The following is a 16774-nucleotide window of genomic DNA, read 5'->3' as shown; positions in this document are numbered from 1 at the left end:
GCCATCAATAACGAAGCATGAATAAATATATCATGCAACGATATCAGTCCCCCAAAAAGATAAGTATTAATAATGCTGTAGTATGATATAAACTGTACAGACACTGTGCAGTATTGCATGAATAGATATGTGCCAGGTAGCCCTGCGGTTAGTGTTAGGCTAGTAACTGAAAGGTTGCTGGTTCGAATCCCTGGGCCGACTAGGTGAAAAATCTGTCTGTGCCCTTGAGCAAGGCACTTAATTGCTCCTGTAAATCTCTCTGGAGAAGAGTTTCTGCTAAATTATGTAAATGTATAGTAACTTTAGAGTAGCTTTTTAAATTGTGATGCAATGGAGACACATGCCAGTAAGCACTCACAGTCTCACTGCAGAATTAGACGTTCATTCACGTTCTGCAAACGCCAAGTTTAGAGGTGTTTTTGTTGCTCTCATTCTGAATTGTTAAGGTAAGGGTTAAGGTTTGGGATAGGGTTAAAAATAAAAATAAAACAGTCTCCACAACTGGGAACAAACACGCATTTTTCTGATCCAGAGTCATTGGATCATGGGATTATGCCCATCCACCACCCCAGTCAACACAACGCCCTAGCAAAACCCAAACCTACTTGATGGTAATAGTACTCACTGTTGCCTCTAGTGGCCGGTTTTAAAGGCATTTCCCAATGTCCTCAGGACATGGATAGACGTCCAATTTTGACATCAATATTGAACGATCTCCTTGCACATACAACCATAGGTGTAAGCTAATAAAATGTTACTTTAGCGTTCAAACAACAAATTGGGTACACGAGTCACCACATCATTGAGTTATTCAGTCCTTTGTTCCCCCTCCATGTTACATGTGTAATATGTTTCCCACATGAGAGGGCCGGGACTCTTTGCCCCGATCAATAAAGCAATCAGTGTGTCAGTTAGGGGCTGTATGTATAGAGGTGGGGTCGGTGAGGAAGAGAATATAGCTCCTTTATGACTTTACTGTGGAGGTGGGGTGGCCAAACTCCATGAACACACACACAGCCCCCCCCAACCCAGTATAAGGCACTCTCTGATCCAAGATGTGCCTGTCCAGACAGAGTGCACTTTGCCCAGGCCAGCCATAAACCCCACCATAAATACAGCTCTGCTTCTGAACTGGATGACGTGAGAGGACCTTCAGACCGAGAGTGATCAATACCTCCAACACAGCACTCAGACTCAAGACAGGCACATACACTGACAAATGCTGAACACATACATACACAGTTATGAAAAAACATTACTCATACCTGGAATTGGGATGACATGGTTCGACATCCCAAATAAAGAGGAAGGAATAAATTATTTCCAACATGGCAGGTTTGAATTGAAACTAACACATAAATAGCACTTATTCTGAACACATCTAGGGGAAATACTATTTTCAAAGATGGTTGCCATTGATTTCCCTTCATAATGTTCTGGCAGGACAATATGCATGTAGCAGCTCAGAAAGCTATGACCAAGAGGCAATTACGCATACTGGGCATTGGATATACTGCCACCTTGTGGTTGGTTAAAAAATATGCACGTCAACTACAGCGAAGATACAAAACATTAAGAACACCTGTTCTTTCGATGACAGACTGACCAGGTGAACCCAGGTGAAATCTATTTTCCCTTATTGATGTCACTTGTTAAATCCATTTCAACCAGTATAGATGAATGGGAGTGAACAGGTTAAAGAAAGATTTTTAAGCCTTGAGACATGGATTGTGTACACAAGCCATTCAGAGGGTGAATGGGCAAGACAAAAGATATAAGTGCCTTTGAAGGGGGTATGGTAGTAGGTACCAGGCGCACTGGTTTGTGTCAAGAACTGCAACGCTGCTGAGCTCAACAGTTTCTCGTGTGTATCAAGAATGGTCCACCACCCAAAGGACATCCAGCCAACTTGACACAACTGTGGAAAGCATTGGAGTGAACTTGTGCCGGCCTCCCTGTGGAACGCTTGACACCTTGTAGAGTCCATGGCTGCACAAATTGAGTCTGTTCTGAGGGCAAAAGGTGGGTTGCAACTCAATATTAGGAAGGTGTTCCTAATGTTTTGTACACTGTGTATATTGTTCTTCTCACCCTTCTTTAGTTTAGAAAAATAGAATCCAACATTTTAAAGTGTTGGGATAATGAAAACGTCAGATTTATTTTCTACACAAAACCCCAAAACGCATTCTATTTAGGATATGATTTTAGCCTGGTAAGCCTTCATCGTGCTGCTTACACTAACTCAAAAGGGAAATCTACGTTTACAAAAAATAAAGTTCACCCTAACATCTACATTTTCTTAAAGGGAAACAGTGAGGCGCTGTAATGTTCTATGAGGTTCTGTACCTTATTGAGGTTCTTCACCAGTGTCAGCCTTCTTCTGCAGCTTCTCGATCAGAGCAGACAGCTCAGTACTCAGACGATAGGAGGGAAGGACACCAGTTCTTTATTTATACAGACCGTCTGGGTGCCGGGTAAAACAGACCACCGTGAGGTTAAAGGGATAGTTCGCAGTTGGATGAACTACCTTTTAAACCTAGCTTTGGTGTTTCTATTGTGTTATACAGTAGGTTATGTTCTATGTTATGTGACAAGCCCTAGATGACCAGAGGGGTATACTACCAAGCAGGATTAGTGAGTTAGCCAGCTAACTTTGATTAACAACCAGAAATAACTACTGATATTCTGGTTCATAAAAAAAAGAAGCTAAACCTAGATATGTGTATTTGGTTGTTGTCAATTAAACCATGCCCATGTCATTCACATCAGAAGAAAGAAACAACATATATATTTCAGAATATTTAGGCAAGTTGCTTTGTAGTATACCCCCCTGGTCCTTGTCCTGAGCCATGGGTGGCTGATCAGCAGCAGATAGGCCCCCAAACAGGCAGTCTGCTGATCACCTACCATGGCTCAGACCCAGCTAGACCCAGTCCATTTCAACATCCATCACCCTGACTGATTGGCTGCAGCCCTGCTGTCCCGTCGGGGTGTTGGAGACAGCACTATCTCCTCTGGCCTGGGGAGGCTGACAGAACTGCCTAGGGAGGGCTGTTTGCTGACTGGGCCATGAGGGGTTAGGGGCTGTTAGTCCCCACCAGGTGGTCAATTTGTCAGTTAAACCCTGCTGGGTGTGAGTGACAGCAGCCCATCAGTTCAGCCTGGGGAGAAGAATGGAGACGTGCGTCACCCCAGGACACTGACTTTGTCTTTGACCCCTCATGACTGTGCTGTGACCATCCCTAGTGTCTTATGATTTACAGCGCCTTCAGAAAGTATTCACACCCCTTGACTTTTTCCCCATTTTGCTGTTTTTCAGCCAGATATTTTGTGTCACTGGCCTACAAATAATACCCCATTATGTCAAAGTAGGAATTGTGTTCAATTCATTTAAAATGAAAAGCTGAAATGTCTTCTCAATAATTATTCAACCCCTTTGTTATGGCAAGCCTAAATAAGTTGGAGTAAACATTTGCTAAACAAGTCATAAGTTGCATGGACTCACACACGCTAGTAGTGTTTAACAAGATTTTTGAATGACTACCTCATAGAGATCATTGTAAGGTCCCTCAGTCGAGCAGTTCAACCACAAAGACCAGGGAGGTTTTCATACGTCTCGCAATTAAGGGCACCTATTGGTAAATAAAAAAAGCAGACATTGAATATCCCTTTGTGCATGGTGAAGTTATTAATTACACTTTGGATGGTGTATCAAAACACCCAGTCACTACAAAGATACAAACCACTTAGGGGTTTCACCAGGAGGCCAATGGTGACTTAAAAACAGTTAGTTTAATGGCTGTGATAGAAAACTGAGGATGGATCAACAACATTGTAGTTACTCCACGATACTAACCTAAATGACAGAGTGAAAAGGATGCTTGTACAGAATACAAATATTACAAAACATGCATCCTGTTTGCAATAAGGTACCAAAGTCAAACTGGAATAATTGTATAGAAATGAACTTTATGCCCTGAATACAATGCGCTGTTTTGGGCAAATCCATCACAACACATTACCGAGTACCACTCTTTTCATGCATTGTGGTGGCTGCATCATGTTATGGGAATGCTTGTCATCGACAAGGACTAGAGTTTTTTTTGTGGATAAAAAGAAACAATAGAACTAAGCACAGGCAAAATCCTAAAGGAAAACCTGGATCAGTCTGCTTTCCAACAGACATTGGGAGACAAATTCACATTTCAGCAGAACAAAAGCCTAAAACACAAGGCCAAATATACACTGGAGTTGCATACCAACACCACATTGAATGATCTGGAGTGTCCCATATTTCATTTTCAATAAATGAGCAAAAATTTCCAAAAACATGTTTTCACTGTCATTATGGGGCATTATATATATATGATATTGAAGCATCGTTACCCATCACTCCACAAAAACCGCGGCCCTTGCAGATCAAGGGGAACTACTTCAAGGGCTCAGAGCGAGTGACGTCACCGATTGAAATGCTATTAGCGCGCACCCCGCTAACTAGCTAGCCATTTCACATCGGTTACATGCTCAGTCAGCAAGTCAACAACATGCTAATTGCCCAAACATGTTTAACAAACAAGTTGACAATGTCGTGCTTCAGTTCGTTTACATTCACAAGAAACAAAGGAATAAAAACAAGAGTGTGGGTAGAGGTCTCAAGATTCATTCAGAACTTTATTTCAGTTACACAGTGGTTTGAAAAGCACTTTTAAGCAATACAGAGTGACCAGCTTTATAATACATGTCGTACTGCATACATGAAACATTCATGCCTAAAAAAAAGGAAAGAATACTACTGAAACCTTTAAATCTTGACAGGTATAATAAGTTTTGAACATAAGGTACAAAATAGGCCTTTATAACTAACAAGACAATACTACCATAAAGCAATATTAGTGCTTTTAGAATGTTAACGCGAACGTTGAAATAAAAACGGGTAGTAAAAAAGTATGAAGCTACTTTTCTTTCTTTCCTATAAAATTGCTTATTTGCGTTGTCAAGCTGATCAGCTTATACCGAGGTGAACAGCTTGGCTCCACACGGAGGGATCTGCCTAATTAGTGTCAACTTTACCAGTGGAACCATTTTATTCCTATCCCCCAAAACACTGGTAGAAGAATATATGTAAAACCTGACAGAATTGTCTTCCTTATCACCAGTCTCATTATTGACTCTGAACACGTTAGACTTGCAGACAAAACAAGATAAAATAATGCTTAGTGTTTTTTTGTTGCTTGAAGTCTATCAAACTAAAAGACACATTTCAACATTGATATTGAAGCAGAATGTGTGGGTGAGAGTGGGCGGCTACATTACATTATAGGTAAGGCTCTATAGAGATACACTTCTAAATCCTATTTGTGGGCAGTAATACAAAATAATTTACTCTACATTTTATCATCTTGGCTTTCTATTAGATTGTACACTCTAGCTCAATAAATGTGTTAATTACAAAAATTCAGCAAATACATTTAAATAAAAGCAATACCAGATTAAGAGCACCTTATCCCCAAACAACATTTAACAGGTAAATCATTTTTAGAAGCAATGGCACATGAATAATCAATGGTTATTAGCGATGCATATAAGAATCATAGGATGGTTGTATACCAGACAGGTTATACCATCTATAGTCTTGGAACAGCTCTAAAGCAACTTGTGTCATACATGATGACATACTATGTTTGTACAAATGCTCAATAAAGTGAATTAATCCTCAAAAATGTCCAGCAGGTACATGAGAGTATTCACTTATAAGTAGGCTGAATGAAACACTCTTGACTTGCATCTATACTGGGTATACTGTACTTATGAGTTAACAATTGCAGACCAAAGGTGTTGTAATGCTAAAGTTGTACTGCCTGGCCTGTCTGTGTTTCTCCAGAGAGAGAGGTTGGTAAACAAGGTACAGGTGATGAGGTGTTAGCAGCCGTATCACCACCTTATCAGTCAGTCAGAGTTGGGGTGGATTTGGACCTCCAAAGTCTAGACAAACAGAACAGCAATTTAGCTTTTGTTCAATCAGCAATTTTTCTCCCTAGATAGCGTGCTAACCTGCCCTGTGCAGGTCTTAAAGGCATACTTCGGGATTTTGGCAATGACCTTTGTCTACTGCCCCAGAGTCCGATGAACTTGTGGGTACCATTTTTATGTCTGTGTCCAGTATGAAGGAAGTTAGAGGTAGTTTTAGCGATCCATTGCTAACTAGTATTAGCACAATGACTGAAAGTCTATTGTATCTGCTAGCATATTACGCAGATTTCAGGTCATTGCGCTAACGCTAGTTAGCAATTGCGCTAGTTAGCAACTTCCTTCAAACTGCACAGAGACATACAAATGGTATCCACAAGTTCATCTGACTCTGGGGAAAATAAAGGGCCTCATTGCCAAAATCCCCAACATGTCACGACAACCCATCTCAAATATGCACGTGTAGCAGAAGACTGGTTGAATTTGTAAAAGTGCTGGACATCGCATTTTTGCATGTACACAAATATGTCATCATATTGTAGCCGTCATGAAATGTTGAGTAAACTACAAAAGTAGTGAATATCCACGTCAGTAGCTTCTATTACCAATACTCTTGCATAAGAAATACAAATAGAATCAATGATAAGGTTAGGTTAGGTTTAGCATTAGAGGCAGCGCCCTTCGACAGGAGAGGCAGCGCCCTTCGACAGGAGAGGCAGCGCCCTTCGACAGGAGAGGCAGCGCCCTTCGACAGGAGAGGCAGCGCCCTTCGACAGGAGAGGCAGCGCCCTTCGACAGGAGAGGCAGCGCCCTTCGACAGGAGAGGCAGCCCCCTTCGACAGGAGAGGCAGCCCCCTTCGACAGGAGAGGCAGCCCCCTTCGACAGGAGAGGCAGCCCCCTTCGACAGGAGAGGCAGCCCCCTTCGACAGGAGAGGCAGCCCCCTTCGACAGGAGAGGCAGCCCCCTTCGACAGGAGAGGCAGCCCCCTTCGACAGGAGAGGCAGCCCTTTGACAGGACAGGCAGCCCTTCGACAGGAGAGGCAGCCCTTCGACAGGAGAGGCAGAGCGTGCCCTAATGAATAGGACCTTGGAGATGGGACTAAGTGGCTCTGACCATATCCCTCAGTCCATATCCCAAGGCCAACACAGGGCAGGGTTGGGATGTGTGCCAATAACCCCACCACAATGATAACAGGAAGAGGCGTTCTCACACAGAAACAGGAAAACAACAGAGGGGATGGGGAGAAGAGTGAGAGATACGAAACGGCATTCTGAGGAGAAAAGCAAAGAACCAGGCTGCTACAGGCTTTCAGCTGAGCTACAACACCAAGGACCTCTCTCAGTACAATGCTTGATTGTTTTATAACAAAGTTTTCATTTTTAAAAGAAGCCACATTGGTAATTCTGATGTTTTTGTTTTTCTGGTGTTAAGACGCCGAGATAGATGGGAGAGTGGTAGCTGGTGATGGTGGGAGAGGGGGGGGATACAGAAGGATTCTCTAGTACAGAAGGATGCGCCTCTCGATGGCCTTGCGGCAGATGGGGCACTCGCTCATGCGGTCGCCACACAGCTGGCAAGTGCCGTGCCCACATATGAAGATCATGTTCTTCAGCCGGTCCAGGCATACCGGACACATGGTCTGGAGAGATACACAAAATAACACTTAGTACTCATCTTAGTGGAGTCATCTCAGTTCTGATATAAACACATTGTATTGGAAAAATGGTTGCTTTGAGACATGGCTATAGATTCCAAAATGGTCTACAGCCTGTCTCAGGGTAAGGAAAAGGTGTCTCATTTCCACACACTATGTTATTAAACATTTTGTTTGTTTTTTTAAGCCTGTTTTCGTGGTATCCAATTGGTAGTTATAGTCTTGTCTCATCGCTGCAACTCCCGTACAGACTCGGGAGAGGCGAAGGTCGAGAGCGTGCGTCCTCCAAAACACAACCCAACCAAGCCGCACTGCTTCTTCACACAATGCCCGCTTAACCCGGAAGCCAGCCGCACCAATGTGTCAGAGGAAACACCGTACACCTGGCGACCGTGTCAGCGTGCACTGCGCCCAGCCCGCCACAGGAGTCGCTAGTGCGCGATGGGAAAAGGACATCCCTGTCGGCCAAACCCTCCCCTAACCCGGACGACGCTGGGCCAAATTATGCGCCACCCCATGGGTCCCACGGTCTCGCCTGGCTGCGACAGAGCCTGGACTCGAACCCAGAATCTCGGGAGGCCTTTATTAAAAAAATGTATACATATTTTTACACTAGTTGTTGGAATAATACTGTGAAATTGCTAAAATTATGATAATGCCCTTTTAGAGTAAGAGCTGTTTGAAAATACTGCATTACATTTCTGCCTGTTTTGGTGGGATGGAGTTTAGGCCTGCCTGGTGACATCACCATGCGGCATGACTCCATGCCGTCCTCAGCACATGACTCCATGTTGTCTTTAGTACATACCACCATGTTGTCTTTAGTACATACCACCATGTTGTCTTTAGTACATACCACCATGTTGTCTTTAGTACATACCACCATGTTGTCTTTAGTACATACCACCATGTTGTCTTTAGTACATACCACCATGCTTACCTGCTCCTTGATGTCCTGCAGTTGCTGCTGCAGTTTCTGAACGTCAGCGTTGACATTGGTGTTGTCTTTGTCTCTCTGCATGGCCGGGATATTTCCGCTGGCTGTAGAAGGGAAACAGGGAAAACACACACAACGTTAAAAAACTAACAAACATATGCAGGTTCTCAAACTAGTGGCCCCCGAGCCGATTTAATGCGAGCGAGAGCGAAAGAGAGTGAGATGCCTTCACTGTAAAGTCTACCTGTTGTATTCTGTGTATGTGATCAATAAAATTGGAATAGATTTTAATGACACGATGCTCTAAAGGCCAAACTAATCAAGCAATCATACAGCCTCGTCTTTGTGGGCTATTCTGGAAAGAGTTCTACACTTTAACCCAGTCCGTTTTTAACAATCAGCAATTTCAGAGTTAGACACATGTACTTCCCCAGACAGTTTTTGGCTAAAATAGGTCTGAGGACTATGCTTGAGGGCACAACCATTCTGAATGGTGGAAATCAGTATCATTAATCATTTGTATGTGTGTGATTCTGTGTGTTGTGTTGAGGGGTGGGCGAAGGATCGTTGCAAAGGGGGTTTCGGCAGCAGGGCGTAGGTCAAGCAGGGCAGACAGCACTGGGGAGTTTTGGGGAGTTTTGAACCAGGGAAGAGGATGAGATACTTACACCAACTTAGCGCCAGATTGTTGGGCTGGAGCAGATCCAGCGAACCCCCTGCCATTAGAGCTGAGTTAGAGTTACCTGCTGAGAATAACCAGTCACAGTGTTATAACAGGAGCCCCTGATACAACTCCACAAGGCAAGGCCTGAGGAGGAGCAGTCTACTCACTACTAAAGGCCTGGAGAAAGAGGAGGGCAAGGACAATGAGGTTATTAGATTTAAAACACATGTTAGGTGGGAGGTGGGGGAGAGGAGTCTCTTCTAGGTAGACTGAGCTGCAACCGCATCCTTCAAAGTCTAAAAACCATACACACTAAGTAGTATTACTAGAAGGAAAGGTACCAGGACAAAAGCTGTTTTGTCATCAGTACTCAGCAGGTAACATGACAACTCGTAGTGCACTAGCTACCAGTGGGCTAGAAGAGTGGTCTAGGATGGCACTGGTATCCCGCTCCAAATGTCAAGGGACATAAGGTGTGTGTGTGTGTGGGAGATTGACATAATGTACTTTGTATTTGAAGAGATCTCTGTGTGTGTGTGTGGCAAAACACAAAGATCTTTCGACAAGCAAATCTTTGGCAAATCATTATAAAATCAGTGAACTTACAACAGTTTCCCTTTTAACTCAACATAAAATAATAAGGAAAATGAACTAAAGGGAACTGCAGTCATAAGGGTTAGATAACGTGATAAGAGTGTGTACAACTTAAAGACAACACTAGCGATGGTAAACGTAAGCCTTAATACACACTCACACACTGAAATAACCAACACTGTACCGTCACTACTTAGCTAACAGATTGAATGGAGAAATTGGATCGAGCAATGGACTGATGGCGATATTAAAATCAGTTGGCCAAATAGACTTTTAGGAGCCAGCTAAGGGAGAATTAATAGCCGGTTATGGAGGTAAATTTATTTTAATAAAATTAGTGCATGCTGCTGAAATGTTCTAAAAGTGACGTGATTGAATTGCATTAAGTTAAAGATCATGCATTATGCATTAATGACCTCAACTAGGGAGGCTTGTTTTCCAGTCTGGGAAAATGACACATTCAACTAAAACACACAAAACAATGACAACATTAACATTCAAATAATGCAGGAGCAAGACAGCTGTGAATCAACAAACCAACACAAACAAACAAAAACAAACAAAAACACAACAAGTTCATCATGGGGGAAACAACAAGATGGACAGTCATGACAACGAGAGAGAAAGGAGGATAAAAGGAAATTAAAAGGGAACGTGTGGAAGATTCACTCACTAAGGTCCTCATCATCATCATCATCATCATCATCATCATCATCATCATCAGCGGCATCACCCTCCATACCTTTCCCTCCACAACAAAGGACAAAGGGCGTGCGGCGTTCCACAACAGCCCGGCACTGTACGCACTTCTTCATGAGGCCGGCACAGTCTGTACGGAGGAAGGGAACACAGACAGAATTTAAGGTCAGTATGGCCCACTAGAACACATCAAAGGTTCTGGAGAATTGTTGCGTTCTTGCAGCGAGGCAGGGTCTTCGGTAGGGCACACCGTAGCAAAACATTTTGCAACAGAGAGAAGAGGAAAAATTTTTGTTCAGTAGGCTACCTCCCCACTTCAAAACGGTTTCTCCCTACTGTGCACGCGCCAGGTGGCATACCGTACGAGGAAGCAACCTTAGCTGGTTTAGTGTACTTACTTTCACAAGCGCACATGTGACCGCAGGGCTCGAAGAGCACGGCAGCCTTCTTGTCAGAACATACGACACACTCCTCGATCTGTATGGAGAGACAAACATCTGATGTCAGTGAAGGGAAAGAGAAGAGAAAGTCATACCTCTAATTGGAGGATGTCTTCACACCCAAAACCAATGGAAAGCATCCATTAATATACTAAGTCATTAGTAACTTCCACAACTTGATACTTCGAGGCACCCCAACAGTTGGCCTAAATCATTCATTGACATCAAAGGGAGACTTGAGCAAAAATGTGAGTGAAAAGCATTCAGATCAGAATACTGGACACAGATAAGTAAAAAAATACTAAATACTAAAAAGTTATTTCAATCGAGATTCACCAGTTTTTAGTCCAAGACCAGACTTAATCTGTTTCTAAGAAACCGTCCGTTAATGTTAATATTTAAACCAACGAGGCCGGGTTTGGTACAATACCTTGGTTCTGGACTGGACCTGGTCCTTGCAGATGAGACACTTCTTGACGCGGGGGGAGCAGAGAGAGCAGGTGGCGATGTGTCCGCATGGTCCGAACAGGGTGTCTCTCTTCATGTCAGAACACACCATACACTCCTCCAGGGTCTCACCGTTACTGTTCAGAGACGGGCTGCGAGAGCCCACCTGGCCACTGGAAGACAGGGATAGAGAGAGAGGGATGGGGAGAGAAAAGAGAGTTTGTGAGAAAGAAAATACAGGACAAATTAAAGGAAGATGGGCAGAAAACAAGTTGAAGCTCACCAGCTGATTCATCTAAAAAGAGTCTAAACCGTGTCCTTTAGTATGGGTTTAGGGGCGGAGGGCTAGACCTGGGGCTAGGGTTTCTTACCTGATCTTCTCCTTGTGGCACTTGGCCAGGGCCTTACAGAGGCTGGGGTCGGGGCAGAGGTCCAGAGGGGACTGGCCCTTCTTGTTGCGCATGGTCAGGTCTGCTCCGTTAGCTGCCAGGAAGCAGGCGATGGACGCTGCACTCTTCTTCTCTGCTCCCTGGGTGCCCAGGCCCATGATCAGCTGTGGAGGACCAACACACAGAGGAGTCAATAACACTTTCTCTCTTTCTGTCTCCCTTTCTCACCCATTCCCCTTCTCTCCCTTTCCCCCTCTCTTTCCCCCTCCCCCCAGCTCCACCAGACAGAGGAGCGCAGAGCAGAGCAGAATACAGTGTAATTGGGACATATGCAGTGTGTTGGGTAGGGCTGGGCTATATATCGAATCAATTTGATTAGCGCGATGTTCCAAATGCCTGTATCGCAAGAATCGAGGTTGTTATTTTTCTTCCTGTTTTTATGCGAGTTCTATGTCTTTTTGGGCTTGTCTCCTTCTGTGCAACTTCCCAATCAGAGACACCAAGCCCCTCCCCCTGCCACTTACAACAAAAGACCAAAGACAACTTCTTCCTCCCTGACAACAAGCAGTTTAAACTCACCATTTGCATTGGAGGTTTGGTCCAACAGAATCGGTCATATGGACACCGAAATGCTTAGACATTTTACTGTAATAGACTTAATTTTTTAAAAATGGATTTTAACTGACTTTGTTCTTAAAGGTAAGAACATATTCTTATTTTTAATGATGGCCTAGAAACAGTGGGTTAACTGCCTTGTTCAGGGGCAGAACAACAGATTTGTACCTTGTCAGCTCGGGGATTCGAACTTGCAACCTTTCGGGTACTAGTCCAACGCTCTAACCACTAGGCTACCCTGCCGCCCTTAACCTTTTAACAATCCCCTTTTTATGTCTCATCTCCCAAAATGTAGAACAGAGCAGACCCTACTAAAACCAGTATCAATTAACATGATTGTGGAAAATGGATGCTCAGTTTGTCATGCACGGTATTGCGGTAGCCACAGACATATGTGCTAGCTGTCTAGTCTGTGTTTAATACATGTGTAATGAGCATAAAATAATGCATTTAAATAAGGAATTGGCAACTTGTTCTCATTCTGAGAAATAAGCATCTTGTCCAGGTAGGCCACGTGATTTCAATACGTAAAAGTGAACAGGCTGTTGTTCAAACAGTTGGAGACAGACAGGAAGGTGTATTCATAACAGTTCAACTGTTCTAATGTTAGCAAGTAAATAGATCCATGTTGGCTAGACTTGAAATATAAAGTTAAGTTGGCTACTCACTAGCACGTGGGCTTGGCTTGAGAGATTGTTTCTGAGACCTGTGTTACATTTCTATAATGATTGTTACCAGAAGTTAGTCATTACTGGTGGATGTGCATTGTTCTGGTTAAACAGGGCGTTTTCATAGATAGACCAAAGCTAGATCAGTGATTATTGCAACAACAAAAAGCAGGTTCAACTATTTTGATAAATAATGTATTGTCATGACGTTGCCCTCTTTGGACACTGCGAGCACCATCCCCCGACCTCTATATTTCTGACACCAGGCTCTGTAAGAGCGGTCGTAAATTCCTACGAGGAGACCCTCTCCTCATGGCCACAGTAGAGAGAGAACAAAGGAGTTCTTCCACCTCACAGAACTGGAGAACCGAACGACATTTATGTTCTGGAGAAGGTATAAAAGATCGGTGAAAAATCCAGCTACGAACTGGCCTGTTTGGTACAATTTTGTGAAACTCATGAGAGACAATACCGCCACATTACCATAATCATGTTTATACAATAGCCTCATCTATGAGACCTACATCTAAATGGTTGTATAAAATGAATGAATAAGGATGGAACTGTTTGTGAAATTGTGTAATGTCATTTTGGACTGTTTAAACCTGTTGGGGCTAGGGGGCAGTATTTTCACGGCCGGATGAAAAACGTACCCAATTTAAACAGGTTACTACTCTGGCCCAGAAAATAGAATATGCATATTATTAGTAGATTTGGATAGAAAACACTCTGAAGTTTCTAAAACTGTTAGAATGGTGTCTGTGAGTATAACAGAACTCATATGGCAGGCAAAAAACCTGAGACAAATTGAATCAGGAAGTGGGGGAAATTAGAAATGTAGTTTTTCTTTTGAATCCCTTGAAAAACTACAGTGACATAGGATTTACGTTGCACCTCCTAACTCTTCCATTGGCTGTCAACAATCTTTAGGAACTGGTTTTATCTGTCACCTGTTACCGGGCAGAAAATTATGGCTCAGTCAATCACTGGCCAGTCTGAGGACAGGTGTCTTATGACGCGCATGCACATGACTTCGTTGTTTTTTATTTTTCTTCTGGGATGAATACCTATTGCCCGGTTGTAAAATTATAGCAATTTTACGTAAAAAAATACCCTAAAGGATTGATTGTAAACATCGGTTGATGTGTTTCTACAAACCGTAATGGAACTTTGAACATTTCGTCTATGGATTTGCGTCCACGCCACATGGCATTGTAAAGTGTTCTGGATGGTCAACAAAACGGACGTATTTGGACATAAATGATGGACTTTGCAGAACAAATGAACATTTCTTGTGGAAGTGGGTGCACATCCGAGTGCATTCCGCCGAAAATCAGCAAAGGTAAGTAAATATTTCGAACATATTTTTAGAGATTTGTCGACGTCGTAGTTGTAGGCTAACTGTATAGCTTAGCATTGAAGGCTAAGTTCTGTACTCAGAATATTGAACAATGTGCTTTTTCCGTGAAGTTATTTTGAAATCTGACAAAGTGGTTGCATAAAGGAGTAGATTATCTCTAATTCTTTAAATAATTGTTATAAATTTTGTCAACGTTTATGAGTTCTTCTGTAAATGTATGTGCCTATTCACCGGGGGTTATGGGGAGAAAACATTTTCTGAACGTCACGCGCCAATGTAAAAATTGGGTTTTTGAATATAAATATAAACTTAATCGAACAAAAAATGCATGTATTGTCTAACATGATGTCCTAGGAGTGTCATCTGATGAAGATTGTCAAAGGTTAGTGCTTAATTTTAGGTGTATATCTGGTTTTGTGACGGCTATCCGTGCTTGGAAAATTGCTTCTTTTTTTTTGCTAACGTGCTATGCTAAAATAATCTAATGTTTTGCTTTCACCGTAAAGCCTTTTTGAAATCGGACAATGTGATTGGATTAACGAGTAGAGTATCTTTAAAATGCCGTATAATACTTTATTATTTTTATTATTTGATTATTTTTTGGAATTTCGCACCGTGCCATCTCACTGGTTGTTGTCCAACCAATCCCGTTAACGGGTTTTTATCCTCTAGAGCAGGGGTCACCAACCTTTTTGAAACAGAGCTACTTCATGGCTACTGAGTCATAAGGGCTACCAGTTTGATACGCTCTTCTGAAATAACAAATTTGCTCAGTTTGCCTTTAGTTATACGTTATTAATAATGATTAATGATACTCATCTATGTGAAGACACTGATCACGTTAATAATTTCTCACAATAATTATCAACAATGACAATAAGGTGGGAACATATCAATATTCAGCACTTTAATCTCAGTAATTGTTAAATTTTCAGATGATCACTTACATCACTACATTTCATAGGAAAAATGTCCCATTTTCACTAGCCACTGACAAACCCTTTTAACAAATCATTAACTATGTTGCACTGTTTCAAAAAGTTATCAATTATGTAATGTTAGAAAAATCTACTTATTTTTAAATAAATCTTGTTACATTTTGAGCTAATGACCAAATCTGCTGCATTTTTTTAACAAACTTAAATTGAACACAATTCTTCAATATTTTAATTCAACTTCGCCATGGCACTGCCATGTTGCCACTGACAACATCTGGTATCTGTTTCTTTGTTAGTGGGAAGACTGGCATTGCATGCTGTTCACCAGTGTATTGTAATCTGGTGTGTAACTTGACACTGCAATTGTGAGTCTTTCAGATGTGCATCAGTGAGGCGTGTTCTGTGTTTGTTCTTGATGAAGTTCATGTCAGAAAACGCTGATTCACAGAGATCGGTTGAACCAAACAGGCTAGCAACCTTCATAGCTGCTGTGCATACTCCACTGTACCTCTGTGTCAACAAGGCACCAAAAGTTTGGTGCAGCCTGGTAGGCTTTGAGGTGGAGGTCATTTTGCAATGTTATGATTTCAATCTCCACCTGTCCAGCATCCAAGTTGAATGTTGCACTTAGTTGCTCTGCAAAGAATAGTGTCCACATTCATGAAAGGATTGGAAATGAACGACACACATGGCTCAAGCTGATGGTCACAAAACCTATTCTCAAACTCTTGCCCAAGTCTGTTTATGACTTCACAGTACTTTTCTGCAACTTTGTCAAATGTCTCAGATGCAGAAGCATTGTCTTCCAGCACGGACTGCACAGAGGGAAAGTGCAGCACCTTTTTTTTCAGTAAATCCACAGAGAAAATGTTCATCTTGGCTTTAAATGCATTTAAAGCTCATATCAGATCAACAACATTCTTACCTTTGCCTTGCAGTTCAAGTCGTTTAGTTTCCCAGTAATGTCCGTCAAAAATGCAAGGTCAAGTGTCCACTCTGTGTCCTCTAGCAGTGAGACGTCTTCGCCTTTGGACTGCTTGAACTCTTTGATTTCACCCAAAAGTGACAAAAAACTAAGTAAAACTTGTCCTCTGCTGAGCCATCGGATTTCTGTGTATAGCAGCAGGTCACCATATTCAGCTGACATCTCCTCCAATAGCACCTTGAAAATCCTGCGTTGTTTTGCTTTGGAGCGGATGTTGTTTATGATTTTTACAACGGGAGTCATCACGTGCTCAAAGCCGATCACTTTTGCACATAACGCCTGCTGGTGAATGATGCAGTGGTAATGCAGAAATTTTGGGAAGTCTGGGTCACTTTTACAGTGAGTGATGAAACAGTCGTAAAAAATAATTCCTCCACCCAATCGTTGTGAAAGTGATACGTTTTCTTCCTTTTTT

At 42.4% G+C, this 16774-nt stretch overlaps 1 protein-coding gene across 3 annotated transcripts in view; it reads right to left on the bottom strand.

The window, feature by feature from the left end:
• Window positions 1-4644: 4644 nt before the first annotated feature.
• The window catches only part of LOC115157219 (E3 ubiquitin-protein ligase mib1), a 97027-nt gene continuing 84897 nt past the window's right edge, over window positions 4645-16774 (bottom strand). Inside the window, exons 16-22 of one of the 3 annotated variants that reach the window (XM_029705287.1) lie at window positions 11776-11957; window positions 11388-11577; window positions 10916-10994; window positions 10492-10647; window positions 9229-9303; window positions 8564-8664; window positions 4645-7608 (exon numbers count right to left, since the gene is read on the bottom strand). In XM_029705287.1, the coding sequence (XP_029561147.1) occupies window positions 7468-7608; window positions 8564-8664; window positions 9229-9303; window positions 10492-10647; window positions 10916-10994; window positions 11388-11577; window positions 11776-11957 (924 nt within the window). In that variant the 3' untranslated portion in view covers window positions 4645-7467. Of the gene's footprint in view, window positions 7609-8563; window positions 8665-9228; window positions 9307-10491; window positions 10648-10915; window positions 10995-11387; window positions 11578-11775; window positions 11958-16774 lie in introns of all 3 variants that reach the window. The other 2 variants (XM_029705286.1, XM_029705288.1) reach the window with 2 other exon arrangements.

This window comes from Salmo trutta, chromosome 21, assembly GCF_901001165.1.
Source record: "Salmo trutta chromosome 21, fSalTru1.1, whole genome shotgun sequence".
Lineage (NCBI taxonomy): Eukaryota > Metazoa > Chordata > Actinopteri > Salmoniformes > Salmonidae > Salmo > Salmo trutta.
Note: the sequence above shows the minus strand (reverse complement) of the source record. Positions and strands in the feature narration are given on the sequence as shown.